The 13011-nt window shown below is 37.3% G+C and overlaps 1 protein-coding gene and 1 pseudogene across 1 annotated transcript; both read right to left on the bottom strand.

Moving 5' to 3' along the window:
• Positions 1-7102: 7102 nt before the first annotated feature.
• On the bottom strand, positions 7103-7586 carry LOC110318740 (annotated as a pseudogene).
• Positions 7587-8672: 1086 nt separating this feature from the next.
• LOC110318741 (olfactory receptor 1N2) lies at positions 8673-9749 on the bottom strand. The gene has a single exon (XM_021193987.1). The coding sequence runs from the start codon at positions 9711-9713 to the stop codon at positions 8760-8762; it is 954 nt and encodes a 317-aa protein (XP_021049646.1). The 5' UTR covers positions 9714-9749; the 3' UTR covers positions 8673-8759.
• Positions 9750-13011: the final 3262 nt, after the last annotated feature.

The raw sequence follows: 13011 nt of genomic DNA, 5'->3' as shown, positions 1-13011 counted from the left end.
AATAATAATAATAATAATAATAATAATAATAATAATAATAACAATAATAATAATAATAATAATAATAAATAAAAATAAAAATAAAAAAAAGAAAAAGAAAAAAAAAGACAGGGTGAACTGTTGGTGTAAATAACATAGCCAAATCTTTAGAGAATGACACTAAGTGGAAAAAGTCAATTCTCTAAAGTGTACACACTATATAATTTCATTTATAGCACATTCTTGAAATTAGAAGTTTACATAAGTGTGTGTAGGGTGTTTGAGTGACAGGGGTTGAAGAAGAGGGTTGAGAGTGAAACAGGAAAGAAATGGATGTAGATACTAAGTGGGCAATATAAGAGAACTGAAAGGCTGCATAAATGTTCTGTGTCTTGATTGTGTAAATGTTAGAAAAATAGTTGTGATAATTATTTTGAAAGGTTATCTTTGGAGTAAAACTCCCTAATCACTAAATGAGATCTTTCTATATTTTTCTTACAATTGCACTTATATGCAAATATATTTAATTTTTTTTATTAATTAAGCTTTCTGCCACCAGCATTTCATTTTTCTCTTCCTGACCTTATCCTTACCTGAACCTTTCCACTCTCAGTATCCTTCATGTCTAGTTTCATTTTACCTGATTTTTGTTTGCTGTTTCCTAAAGGTGTCCACCAGCAGTGCTCCATTTATAATTTTCCAACTTTCACATATAGTACGGGTTACACATACAGAATAAAAAATTCAAAGCTAGAATCTTCTCACGAGAAAAAACATACATAGTATTTATTATTCTGAGTCTGGATGACCTCACTCAGCTAATTTTTTCCCACTTCTTCTCATTTACTTGTAGATTTTAATTTTTGTTTTTATAGCTGAGTAATATTATATTGTGTAATATTACTTATCCATTCATTAGTTGATGGATATTTTGGTTGATAACATTTCCAAATTATTAATTGAGCTTCAGTGAACTTGGATGTCAAGAATCTCTGTAGTATTTATATAAAATCTCTTTTTTATTTGCCCAAGAATAACAAAGCCAAATCAAAGGAAAATTCTACTTTCAGTTTTTTGAGAAACATCCAGAGTGATTTCCTCAATGGCTTCACTAGTCTACATTCCAACCAGCAGTGCATGAGGTCCTCCTTTTGTCACATGTATGCCAGCATCTATGGTCATATGTATTCCTCGTTTTGGTCTCTCTGACTGGAATGATATGGATGCATAAAATGACAAGTGGAAACATATGATTTGCCAAGCCAAGAAAAATTCAATTAGAGGACACTGTAGAACACAGGTGACAGGAAAAAAAAAACGAAGGATGCTATACTTGGTATTGAAGGTTTAATTGGGAATAGGAAGCTTGAGAAGAGAAGAGTAGGAGGATTACAGAAAGCATGAATGTGTGAAGAAGCCTTATAAAGACTCCACTGGTTTCTAAACCAATTAAGGAACACACACACACACACACACACACACACACACACACACACACATCTTAAGGAAAATGTGAATAAAAGTAACCAACAATGAAAACATTAGTTATTAAGTGAAAATCTCAGGTATAAAATATCTTCCTCTTAATTACTGATCATGGAGTTTGGAGAGGCACCACAAAGCAGCACAGGCTATTGTCATTACTCTCAGTAAACCACTGTAACTGGATGGTAAGCTTCTATTGTTAAAGACAATTCTCAGTTTAGTTGAAAGATATAAATTCACCAGCCTCAGCTGACCAGGAAACTCTCTTTTTGTTTGCTAGTTCACATCATGCCCAAAGGTGATATGCAAGCTGTAAGAGGAGAAAAAGCACAAATGGCCTTTTATAGCGTTGAATCCTCTATACAAGAGTGACATGCTGGTAAGAGGTACCCACTGATACAATAGTGGCGTGGTGATTATGGGGGAAACCAACTACTTTCTGATTGGGTATAAGGCATGCTCCACAGAAAGGGTTTCATGAATGGTACTGTAATCCTGGCCAAAAGCCTAAAGGTGGGAAGATCACAGGCCTTGGGTAGGGATTAGAGTTACTGTTTTGCTAAATGATCATAAGTTAAACTACCTTGTCAGTATTTATGTTTATGCTTATAGATTTGTGCCGCTTTCAACCTTAGTCATAGAAGTTTCTTGTAATCGGTAGTTTTGTAATAGAAAAATGCATCTAATCAATGCAGATGTATAAGTGGTTAAAGTAGTGAATATAAATAACTCTGAGTGCTCATATATATTTGGGTCAACTTTATCAACCTCCCACTATAAAGAAAAGCAACAAAATATTGGTCTCTTAACATGACAGAGCTGTTACATGCATCAACTTGCAGCATCCATCATTAGTTGCACATGATCAAGCCAGTCAATATTCCAGTGCAGATGAAGGAAACCACAAGCCTATTGGTCCCTGTGATGGTTTGTGTATTCTTGGGCCAGGGAGTAGAGTCATTTGGAGGTGTGGCCTTGTTAGAATAGATATGAACCTGTAAGTTAGCCCCAATTAAATGTTGTTTTTATAAGACTTGCCTTGGTCATGGTGTCTGTTCACAGCAGTAAAACCCTAACTAAGACAGTCCATAAGGGAGATACATTTGGTAGCTGGGAGAAGTTGAAGAAAGAATCATTGTTCTTTGAAGTTATGAATACTGGTAGGCTGCTCCTTCATTCCACAGTGGATGTCCAAACAGTAAGTGAAACTGGCAATATTAATGGGATTATTGGATGTTCAAGTAACAAAAAGTGAAAAGGACATGAACTTGGGAGAGAGATGGGAACAGGCACTAGGAGAAATTGGTGGGAGTTAATGATGGGTGGATGTGCCAACATACACTGTATGAATTCATGGAATTTTCAAATAATAAAGAGTATCACATTTTTCATTAATGTTGTACTCCTATTTCCTCAATAAAATATCACTAATGGTTATAAAATGTACATTAAGTTTTTAACAGCTGAACAGTATTCCATTGTGTAGATATTCAACATTTTGTTGAAGGATATCTAGGTTGTTTCTGTTTCTGGTTATTATGAATAAAGCTGCTATGAACATAGTTGAGCAAATGTCTTTGTGGGATGTTGGAGCATCTTTTGGGTATATGCCCAGGAGTTGTATTATCTGGGTCTTAAGGTACGACTATTTCCAGTTTTCTGAGAAACCACCAAATTTCCACAGTGGTTTTATAAGTTTGCTCTCCCAACAGCAATGAAGAAGTGTTCCCCTTGCTTCACATCCTCTCCTACACATGTTATCTCTTGAGGTTTTGATCTTAGCTATTGTTATGGGTGTAAGATGGAACCACAAAGTTGTTACAATTTGCATTACCCTGATGATTAATGACTTTGAATATTTCTTTACATGCTTGACTATTAGAAATTCTTCTGTTGAAAACTCTCTGTTTAGCTCTGTTACTCATTTTAAAATTTGGTTATTGGGTTTTTGGTGTCTGACTTCTTGAGTTCCTTGTGAATTTTGGATACCAGCCTCTGTCAGATTCATGAAGATCCTTTCCTAATCAATAAGCTGCTCTTTTGTCCTATTGATAGTATCCTTTGCTTACTAAGGCTTTGTAGTTTCGTGGGGTCTTATCAATTGTTGATCTTAGAGCCTGAGCCATTAGTGTTCTGTTCAGGAAATTGTCTCATGTACCAACGTGTTCAAGGTTATTTCCCAAGAGATTTGGTGTATCTGGTTTTATGTTGAGGCCCTTGATCTAAAACAAAGACATCATGAATTTTGCAGGCCAGTGGATGGAATGTGAGACTATCATTGTGAGTGAGATATCCTAGTGCCAAAAGGATATGAATAGTATGTTTTCACTTATAAACAGATATTAGCCATAAAATACATGTACCATGCTATACTCCACAAACCCAAAGAATTAAAAGAAAAAGGAAGGACCAAACAAGGAAACTTGGATCTCACTTATAAGCAGGGATAAACTAGTAATAAAAGGAAGATGGAGGGAACTGGGGGGGGGGGATGTGAAGGCAAATGGGGGGTTCAGGATGAGGTCTGGGGAAAGATAGGAGAGATAGCTATATGGCCATGAAAATAAGTGGAAATCTGTAATCGATGGGGATGAGGAGGTGGGGGGGCATTTCCAGAATAAGAGAGAGACCTGGGATAGGGGAGGTCCCCAAGAATCAATGTGGGTGACCTTAGCTGTGACTCACAACACTGGGGATATGGCACCTGCAGAGGCTACCTCCTCTAACCAGGTAGGAAGTCCAGTGGAGCAATAGAGACAGCAACCCACCCACAAAATGCTAAACTCAAAATTTAACCCAAAATTTATCCTGTCTACAAGAAATGCAGGCATGAGAGATGAAGCAGATTCTGGGGAATGAATAATTAATAACTGGCCCAACTTGAGAACTATCCCAAGGGCAAGAACCAATCCCTGACACTTATTAATGATACTTTGTTATGTTTGCAGACAGGAGCATGTTTCCTTTAAGAGGCTGCACCAAGCAACTGACTCAGGCAGATACAAATGTTTATAGCCAAACAATGGATGGAGCTTGGGGACTCTTATAGAAGAATAGCAGGAAGGATTGAGGGCCCAAAGGAGATAAGAACTCCACAGGAAGTCCAATAGAGTCAACTACTCTGGACCTTTGGGACTCTCAGAGTCTCAACCACTAACCAAAGAATATAAGACTCCCTGTTCATATGTAGCACATCTTCAGCTTGGTTTTCATGTGGGTCTCAAACAACTAGAGTGAGAGCTCTCTCCAAAGTGGTAGCCTGTCTGTGGGATATGTTCTTCTAACTAGGCTGCCTTGTCTGGCCTCACTGGCAGAGGAAATGCTTAGCCTGGCAGAGACTTGAAGTGACAGGATTCAGGGACACTCAGGGGGCCTCCCACCTGCTTAGAGAAGAAGAGGGAGGTGGGATGAGGGAAGAATTGTGGGAGGGGGTGACTGGGAGGGGGCAGTGAGGAGGATGTTTGGTGAATAAGTAAAAAAATTAAAAATACGTGCACCAAGGGGAAAACTTAAATGGAGAGAGAAAGGAACAAATGAAAAGAAAAAGGAAGATAAATGTCAAGCATGCCATGTGGGGAGAAAGGCATGAAAAGGATAAAATCAATGGTTAGTACACCATGAATACAAAAGTCTTTAAAATTACAGTAGAGAGACATGCTTATACAATACAGATTTGCTGATCTGAATCCAGACAATTGGAATAATTTTCTGAATGACGATAAATAAAATATTGGAATGAAATACTTTACAAATACTCTTGAAAGAAGTGTAATAATTATATAAAGAATGATCATGAATACTGTGGAAAGTATGAAATCAAAACCCAATTCTAGATTTTTATGCTACTCTAGCCAGGAAGGTATTTTTTTAAAACCTTGAAAATTGAGCCTTTGGTTTCTTAAGTAAAAACTCCAACTCCATCCGGATGAGTTAGAAAGAAGCACCTTTTGATTTTAAGCATACATTGAAAAATGTAAGTTCACTACACCAAGCTTTTACCTAAGAAGACTGGAGAAAAGAGAAAATAAAATCTACTGGAAGAGAAGTAGCAGTAGTTAAAGTAGACATCTATTAGACTGGAATAAGACATCACAAGAGGTCCAATGACACCAAGAGCTAATACATGGCAAAGGGCAGCAAAGCCCACATATTTTGAAGGGAATTTTTTGTTATTTAAGACAGGCTGTTTTTAAACTCAGGATCCTGCAGCTTCTACAGGATAGGATTTTAGTCATGCACCACTACAACTCAATCCAAAAATCAATAAAACAGTGTTTAGTAGAAGAGATAAACATAGAAAAGACAGATGAAGAGAAAGGCCTAAGGCAAGAGTAGACAGAAACTGAAATCAGAAGTGATTAAGGGGGCTTCAGTACAGAACAACGAATAATGAAACATGATAAAGGAATATTGAAGAAAACTCCATGCCCACAAGTGTGCTAGCTTAAATGAACTAGACAAATGCCTTGCAGTCACAACCTGCTTAAACCCACACAAGAAGGAATTAACAAAATCAATAGATCCATGCCTATTATTCAAATAAACAATTAATTACTTTCCCAAATAGGAGGCACCAGGCCTCAACAACTTCACTGATACGTCCAGTTCTCTATAATCTCTTCTAATAAATAGAAGCAGAGAGAGTGTGAAGTTACCATCACAATACAAATTACTTGAAAAATATGGTATAAGGAAGGAAAACTGCTAACCGATATCTCTCATTAAAATTTGTGCAAAATACTCCATAAAATATTTAAAAAGTTAAATACAAGACCGAAACAGAATTATACATCATGACAAAGTGGTATTCAGTCTCAGCTATGTAAAGCTACTTAAAATTAGAACAACAATTATTGTAAATTATCACATCAGCAAGGTAAAGAAGAAAAGTCACACACTATATATGAAAAGTATTAGATACAATTCAACTCTCATTTATATGTCATCACTGAAATCTCAACAAATTGGAAACAGAGAGTAACTGCCTATACTGAATAAACAATATTTCTGACAACGTTGAGAAAACATCATGTTTAGTGGCCAGCAACTAGCTGCATTCCTGTTTATACTAGAAACAGGCATAAAGGTTTTTGTTTTGTTTTGTTTTGTTTTGTTTTGTTTTGTCTTGACTTGTTTTGTTTTACCACTATTGTTCAACACCATTCTGGAAATTTTAGCTAATGGAATATGAGAGAAGGAATGTAAAACATGTATAGATTGGGAAGGAAAACACAAACTGTCTTTGTTTGCAGGTAACATGATAGTGCAGAAAACTTAAGAAACTGCTAAAAAAAAAAATCCTCATGGAACCAGTAAGAAATTATACCAAGATTTATAAAAGGCAATATACAGAAGTTCAGTTTTTCTTTTACTAATATTTTTAACTAGGCAAATAATTTTATTAACCCTTTCCAAACTTTATTCCCAGGCTTCTTCAGCTTAACATTCTGCAAAGAATGAATTAGATATAAGCAAAAACTGAAAAGAGCTGCAGTATCCAGGGGTATTGGGCTTAAAAATATTAGAGATCTAGATTTTTATAAGATCTATAAACAAAAGAATTTAAGAGGCAGTCATGATGTAAAACAGCAGCTCTTGAAACTTCTACACGTGTACCCTTTTCAGAAGTTGCCTACATTCAGTCTGCTGCATTCTTAGAAGCCTCATCAAAGTTCTCTACCAGATCTGGAACTTCATCTTCATCTCCAGAAACAAATGGTGCTTTCCATACACAGATTGTTTGGGCAGAGTATCAGCCAGTCTCTTTAAATTCGTCAGGTTGCCTTTGCATCAAGCTGGCTTAGAATGCTGGGAAGCATTTCTGTCAGCTGTTATGTCTCAGCATGTCCTGTAATGGTAAAGATGTTTGCTTCCAGAGATACCTGAACTTTAGGGTCATTAAAATGGGTCACTTTTCCTTAGTTTGTAAACATATTCACCTCTTCAATACCAGAGACATTACTTACCCCTAACTTCTTTAAGGAGAACTGCCATTTTTTATCGTCTGCTGTGGCTTTTCTGTGAAATACATTTGTCTTTCTACAAGAGGTTACTTTCCCACCAATGTGCACTTGTGCCTGTGGTTTGACAGTTTTTTCCTCATATATGATCATTTCTTTCATCTAGTCAGAGTGGAAATGGGGCCATGCAGGGGACTAGGGTTGATGCTCAGGGGTTCTCAGGCAGACCAGCTGAGATAACGCACACATATGCAGGGACACAAGATGGCATCTAGAGGTTCTTTTACTATTTTTTGACATTGTCTTTCCATGTATCTCAGACTAGCTTTGAACGCAAGATGTAGCTCATGCTGATTCTCCTTCCTCAGATTCCTGAGTGCTAGGATAACAAGCAAATACTACCTTACCCAAATCATTAATTTCTTTCTTATATACCAGGTATTTTCATATATACCAAGTGTTTTTCAAAATTAAAAACACATTTGAATTTACACTATTCCTAACCTAAGATGATACATGTGTACTTGTAACAAAATATATAAAAGCCCTTTATGAAAGTTTCACAATTGATAAATAAAATGCAAACATTGTTAAGCTTTGTGACTTTTTATGATCTTAACCTCCACCAAACTTATTTTGGTATAATTATGGTTCTCAAAACTTCCAACGCACTTGATTTTCTTCTAATAGTAAGAAACATTTAATATAAAATTCCATAGATGAATCATGTATTTCTAAATACATGATTGGCACATTGTAGGTACTTAAAAACATTGTTTTGTTTGAGAATATCCCTTACAATTAGAAAAGATAAAAAATGAACAAAAGGACATGCCATAACATATATATCACTTTGAAATTTATCTCTTATGGTCATAGCTCAATAGTATGTGTGTTCTTCTGAGACCTTCCTTTTTATTGTAAGCACAGTGTGACAAAATTGAAGTCATAGGCCCTGGAGTCAAATCTACTTAAGTTTTGGCAAAACTTATTTACTTCCTTGGATATAGCTTCACACCTCTCTTTCAAAAGATTCGATGTTTTGAACAATGAGTGACAGTGTGGATGGCCAGCAAATGGTGGAATCCTGATTCCTTCATCTCATTGCATGGTTGCCTCAATGGCTCCAGGATGGACAACATGGAACTCAGTTAATCCTGGTTGATATGATAAGGGCAAGACAGTGGAAGTCAGATATAGGTCAAGAAGGATGGAGGTATAAGATCTCATTTCACATCACAACCTGGAGAAGGTAAATGGCCATTTTGTTTTGCTTTAACTTAGAATCACTGGAGAATCACAGTTTGATGGCATCATTAGGATTGAACATTAGAATTACAGTAAGAAAGCTGTTTTTCCACCACTAAAAAGTTTAACCATAGCTTCTTTCATGTCTCTGTTCCTCAAGCTGTAGATGAATGGGTTCAGCATGGGAATTACAATCATGTAGAGAACAGCAGCCCTACTTTCCCTCTCTGCAGAGTGAGTTGATGGGGGAAGTAAATACACACCCATCAGAGACCCATAGAAGAGAAGAACAACCGTAAGATGGGAGCCACAGGTAGAAAAGGCTTTCCATCGCCCTCCAGGAGAAGGGATGCCCAGCACAGCCCAGGAAATACAGACATAGGAGAAGACAATCAACATAAGAGGAATAGCTAGAAACACCAAGCCCATGGTAATGATCATCAGCTCGTTAATGTGGGTATCAGAACAGGCAAGTTTCAGTAGAGCACTGGGATCACAGTAGAAATGGGGTATGGCTGTGTGGGCACAGAAAGCCACACGGGTCAGCAGCAGTGTGTGCATCAGGGCAGGACAATTGGTCAGCACCCAGCATGTACAGAGCATTAATGCACAAAGTTGGGGACTCATAGCTATGCTGTAATGGAGTGGCTGGCAGATGGCTACATAGCGGTCATATGCCATCACAGCCAGAAGGCAGTTGTCGAGGCCACCAAACATCAGGAGAAAATACAACTGAGTAAGGCACCCAGAATAGGAGATGGTTTGACTCTGGGTATAAATGTTGGCAAGCATTTTGGGGACTGAAGCAGAAGTGAAACAGGCATCAGTTAAGGAGAGATTTGCTAAGAAGAAGTACATAGGAGTGTGTAGGTGTGCATCAGAGCTAATGACAAGGATGATGAGTAGGTTCCCCACCATAGTGACCAGGTACATGCCCAGGAAGATGCCAAATAGAAGAAGCTGTTCCCCTGGCTGCTCAGAGAGTCCCAGAAGAAGGAAGTCTGAAGCAACAGATTGGTTCGCTCTATTTGTTTTTCCCATGCTCTGTAGCTCTTGTTGTCTGTGCAAATAAAAATTCTGTATGTGCCTAAATTTAAACATTAGATCAGCTCATATATATGAATTTGTATTGCCAGAACTATGTGGAATGGAAAGGGAAAAATTTGTGATCCTTGCCCAGGAACATTCCTGAGTATCACTGGAAATAAAATACTCATGAAGATATTTTGTAGACTAGTTAAAATAATAAGCAAATGCAAATGTTCCTTTCTGTGCTGCAACAGGATCTACACAAAAGAGATCAATTTGATTAGAGAAGTTAGCACAGGTTAGTTGAAGGATGTGGGAAATAAGCATGACCTTGTTGAGAATATTTGAAAAGTACTTTAGGTTGGTGCTTTAGAAAGGATGTATAGATCATCATTTCTCTTACATCTTCTCCCAATGCATGCACACATGCCTAAACATATGCATATACGTCTGTGTATGTTAAGCTTTCTGTATGGACACTGAAAATGACTTTGAAGGAAAAAATGAACTGCTTCCTAATCCTAGAACTTAACCTCATCCCTTCAAACAGTCCTGAAATATCCTCTAACTGGGAACACTAGACATGTGGGCCGAGGGCATCAACATACCACCATCTCAGCCAGTGTTAAAGTGTCTTCCAAAAGGCTCTCCTTTATCTGTTTTCTCTCCTTCATTTTTGTATGTCCCTGTGGTAACTGGGGCTTGGAATTTGAGACCCTCTTTCTTCACTGCTGTGGTTTTACTTACTTTCCCAGTCACTTGGTTTTCAACAGAGGGGAGGAAAATAAAGGTTTTCAGTTCTTTGTTCTCCTCTCTGCAAATAGCTTTGTCTACCGTCCTTGGATTTAGAGTAGGCTGGTCTTTGTACTTTGTAAGAGCTGTGGCCTTAGAAGATTCACAATCACTTAGTTCTCTGTTTGCTCTGTGGTTTACAGAGAAATTTCTAATCTTAAGATGAGACTCAGACTTCATACCCCTAAAATGGCTACCTGTTTTGGGAGCAAGGTGTGTGTGTGTGTGTGTGTGTGTGTGTGTGCATCCAAGTATGAATGAAGGCAAAGATGATCCTTTCTGGTCCTCACCTGTCACAGTGTGCATCAAACTCAAGCATCTTCAAATTCTCAAGTTTTCTCCTTTAGTTGGGAACATCTCAGTGAAGACCAGACAGAGATCTTTTCTGACTTGGTCAGTAAGGCAGACATCCACTGAGTCTAGTGATCTTTGAGAACACTTAGGGTACATGACTCAATTTCTGCTTTCTTGGACCAAAAAATGACAGGGATTTCTTAGAACTATAAAGGCTCCTGTAAGATCATCTCCCAAAGCACTTGTTAAAGCCAACCCCAGTGTCATTGCAGAGCTTGTTCTCCAGCCAGCTCTTTCTGGGTCCTAGGGGACCTGGGGGCATTCCTCTCCTCAAGGGCTAAGCTACCTACCAGGTGCAGGTCTCAGGAGTGCTACTCTGAATCACTTGCTGTCATGTTCTTTAGCTAGACTTGCTAGCCCGTTGGGACTCCCACCCATGTTTTTGACAGCTCACTTTATAACTTTTGCCTTCACTAAAATAAGATGGAAAAAGAAATTCAGAGTGTAAGTGACATCATGGTCTTCTTTGATTTCCCTAAACAGAAACATGTGAATATGAGACACTCCTTCAAATCATCTGAAAGTTCTGAGGTAGCCTACATGAAGCATATCAGCTATATCATTTCACATACAGCAACTACTAGAAAAGCTGGTCCTGTCTTCTGTACTTTAGTTAAAAAGTTAACTCTTCCTGACTATATGATCACAAATAAGAAAATAAACTACAGTATTACCCTTGTAGATGGGAAAATAGGTGCCTAGTAAGAATAATGATCTGAGTAGAATTCCTCCTACTGTCTATTTATATCTAGAGACTAACCTCTTAAATAATAACACTGTACTACTGTTGGGCATCTAGGATTATGTTGGGATCATTAACAACTTCACAAATACAAAAGAAGAAAAATATCTAAATTTATATGTATCTCCCATTACTAGTAACATTAAACATTTCACTTCAATTGTTTTTGCAATGCTAGGAAACAAACATAGGCTTTCATATATGCTAAGTAAGCACTCTGCCTTTGAAATATACCCACACCTTGTTTCTCTTTATTTTTATATAGATAATTATTTCTATTAATTTTCCTGTTACTATTTGCCCTTGTTTTGAAATGAAGATTATATATCTTTAAAAATGGATAGTAGTAATAGTAAGATGAAGATATTTTATCTCCTAATCCTAATTTTACATATAGACTTTTCAAAGCTATTTATTTCCCCAATTATCTTTATAGTAAAAAGTCCTGTCCTTATGACTGAGTGGGGGTAATTCTACTTAATTATTTCTTCTAAATTTTATTATTTTATTTTTGATTATTATTGATGAATATAGGTTTTCATGTAGGTCTATGTGTCAACATACATGCATGGTAGCCACAGAATACAGATGAAGACACCAGATCCCATGTTTCAGATGGTTGTGAGTTTCATGTGGGTGTTGAGAACTGAACCCAGGTCCTCTGAAAGAGTATCCAGTGCTCTTAACCACTATGCCATCTCTCTAGCTCTCTTATTTATTTATTTATTTATTTATTTATTTATTTATTGATTGATTGATTGATTGATTGATTGATTGATTGATTGATTCTTCTTTCATACAATACTTCCCAACCACAGCCTCCTTTCCCTCCACTCCTTGTAGTCAGTCTCCTCTTCCTGTCTCCTCTACATCCACTGCTCCTCCATTTCACTTCAGAAAAAATCAGGCCTCCCAGAGATATCAACTAAACACAGCAAAAAAAGATACAAATAAGGCTAGACACTAAGTCATATTGAAGCTGAACAAGGCAACCATATAGGAGGAAATAGTCCCAAGACCAGGCAAATGAATCAGAGACACTACCACTCCCACTGTTAGGATCCCACAGAAACCTAAAGAACCACGGCATATATACAGAGGACCTCGTAATTGGTTTCTGTAGTCCATACGGGCCCTGCTTAATTGATTCTGAGTTTGTTCTCTTGGTGGTCTCAACTACTCTGGCTCCTACAATACTTTCTCCCACTCTTCTCTTACTTAGCTTCTCTCTAGCATGATTATCCTTTATTTAACAGCTAATATGCACTTATAAGTGAGTAAATATCACTTGACTTTCTGGGTCTGGATTACCTTGCTATGGATGACTTTTTTCTAGTTGCATGTATTTGCATGTATTTAAAAATTTCACAATTTTTAAACTGCTGAGTAATACTCCAATGAATAATTATTCATTCTTTGGTT

This window comes from Mus pahari, chromosome 3, assembly GCF_900095145.1.
Source record: "Mus pahari chromosome 3, PAHARI_EIJ_v1.1, whole genome shotgun sequence".
NCBI lineage: Eukaryota > Metazoa > Chordata > Mammalia > Rodentia > Muridae > Mus > Mus pahari.
This window is presented reverse-complemented; position numbering and strand designations above follow the sequence as displayed.

What these genes read in the sequence shown, in the direction of transcription:
- LOC110318741 (XM_021193987.1), bottom strand. Translation starts at nt 9,713, where the DNA reads ATGGGAAAAACAAATAGAGCGAACCAATCTGTTGCTTCAGACTTCCTT.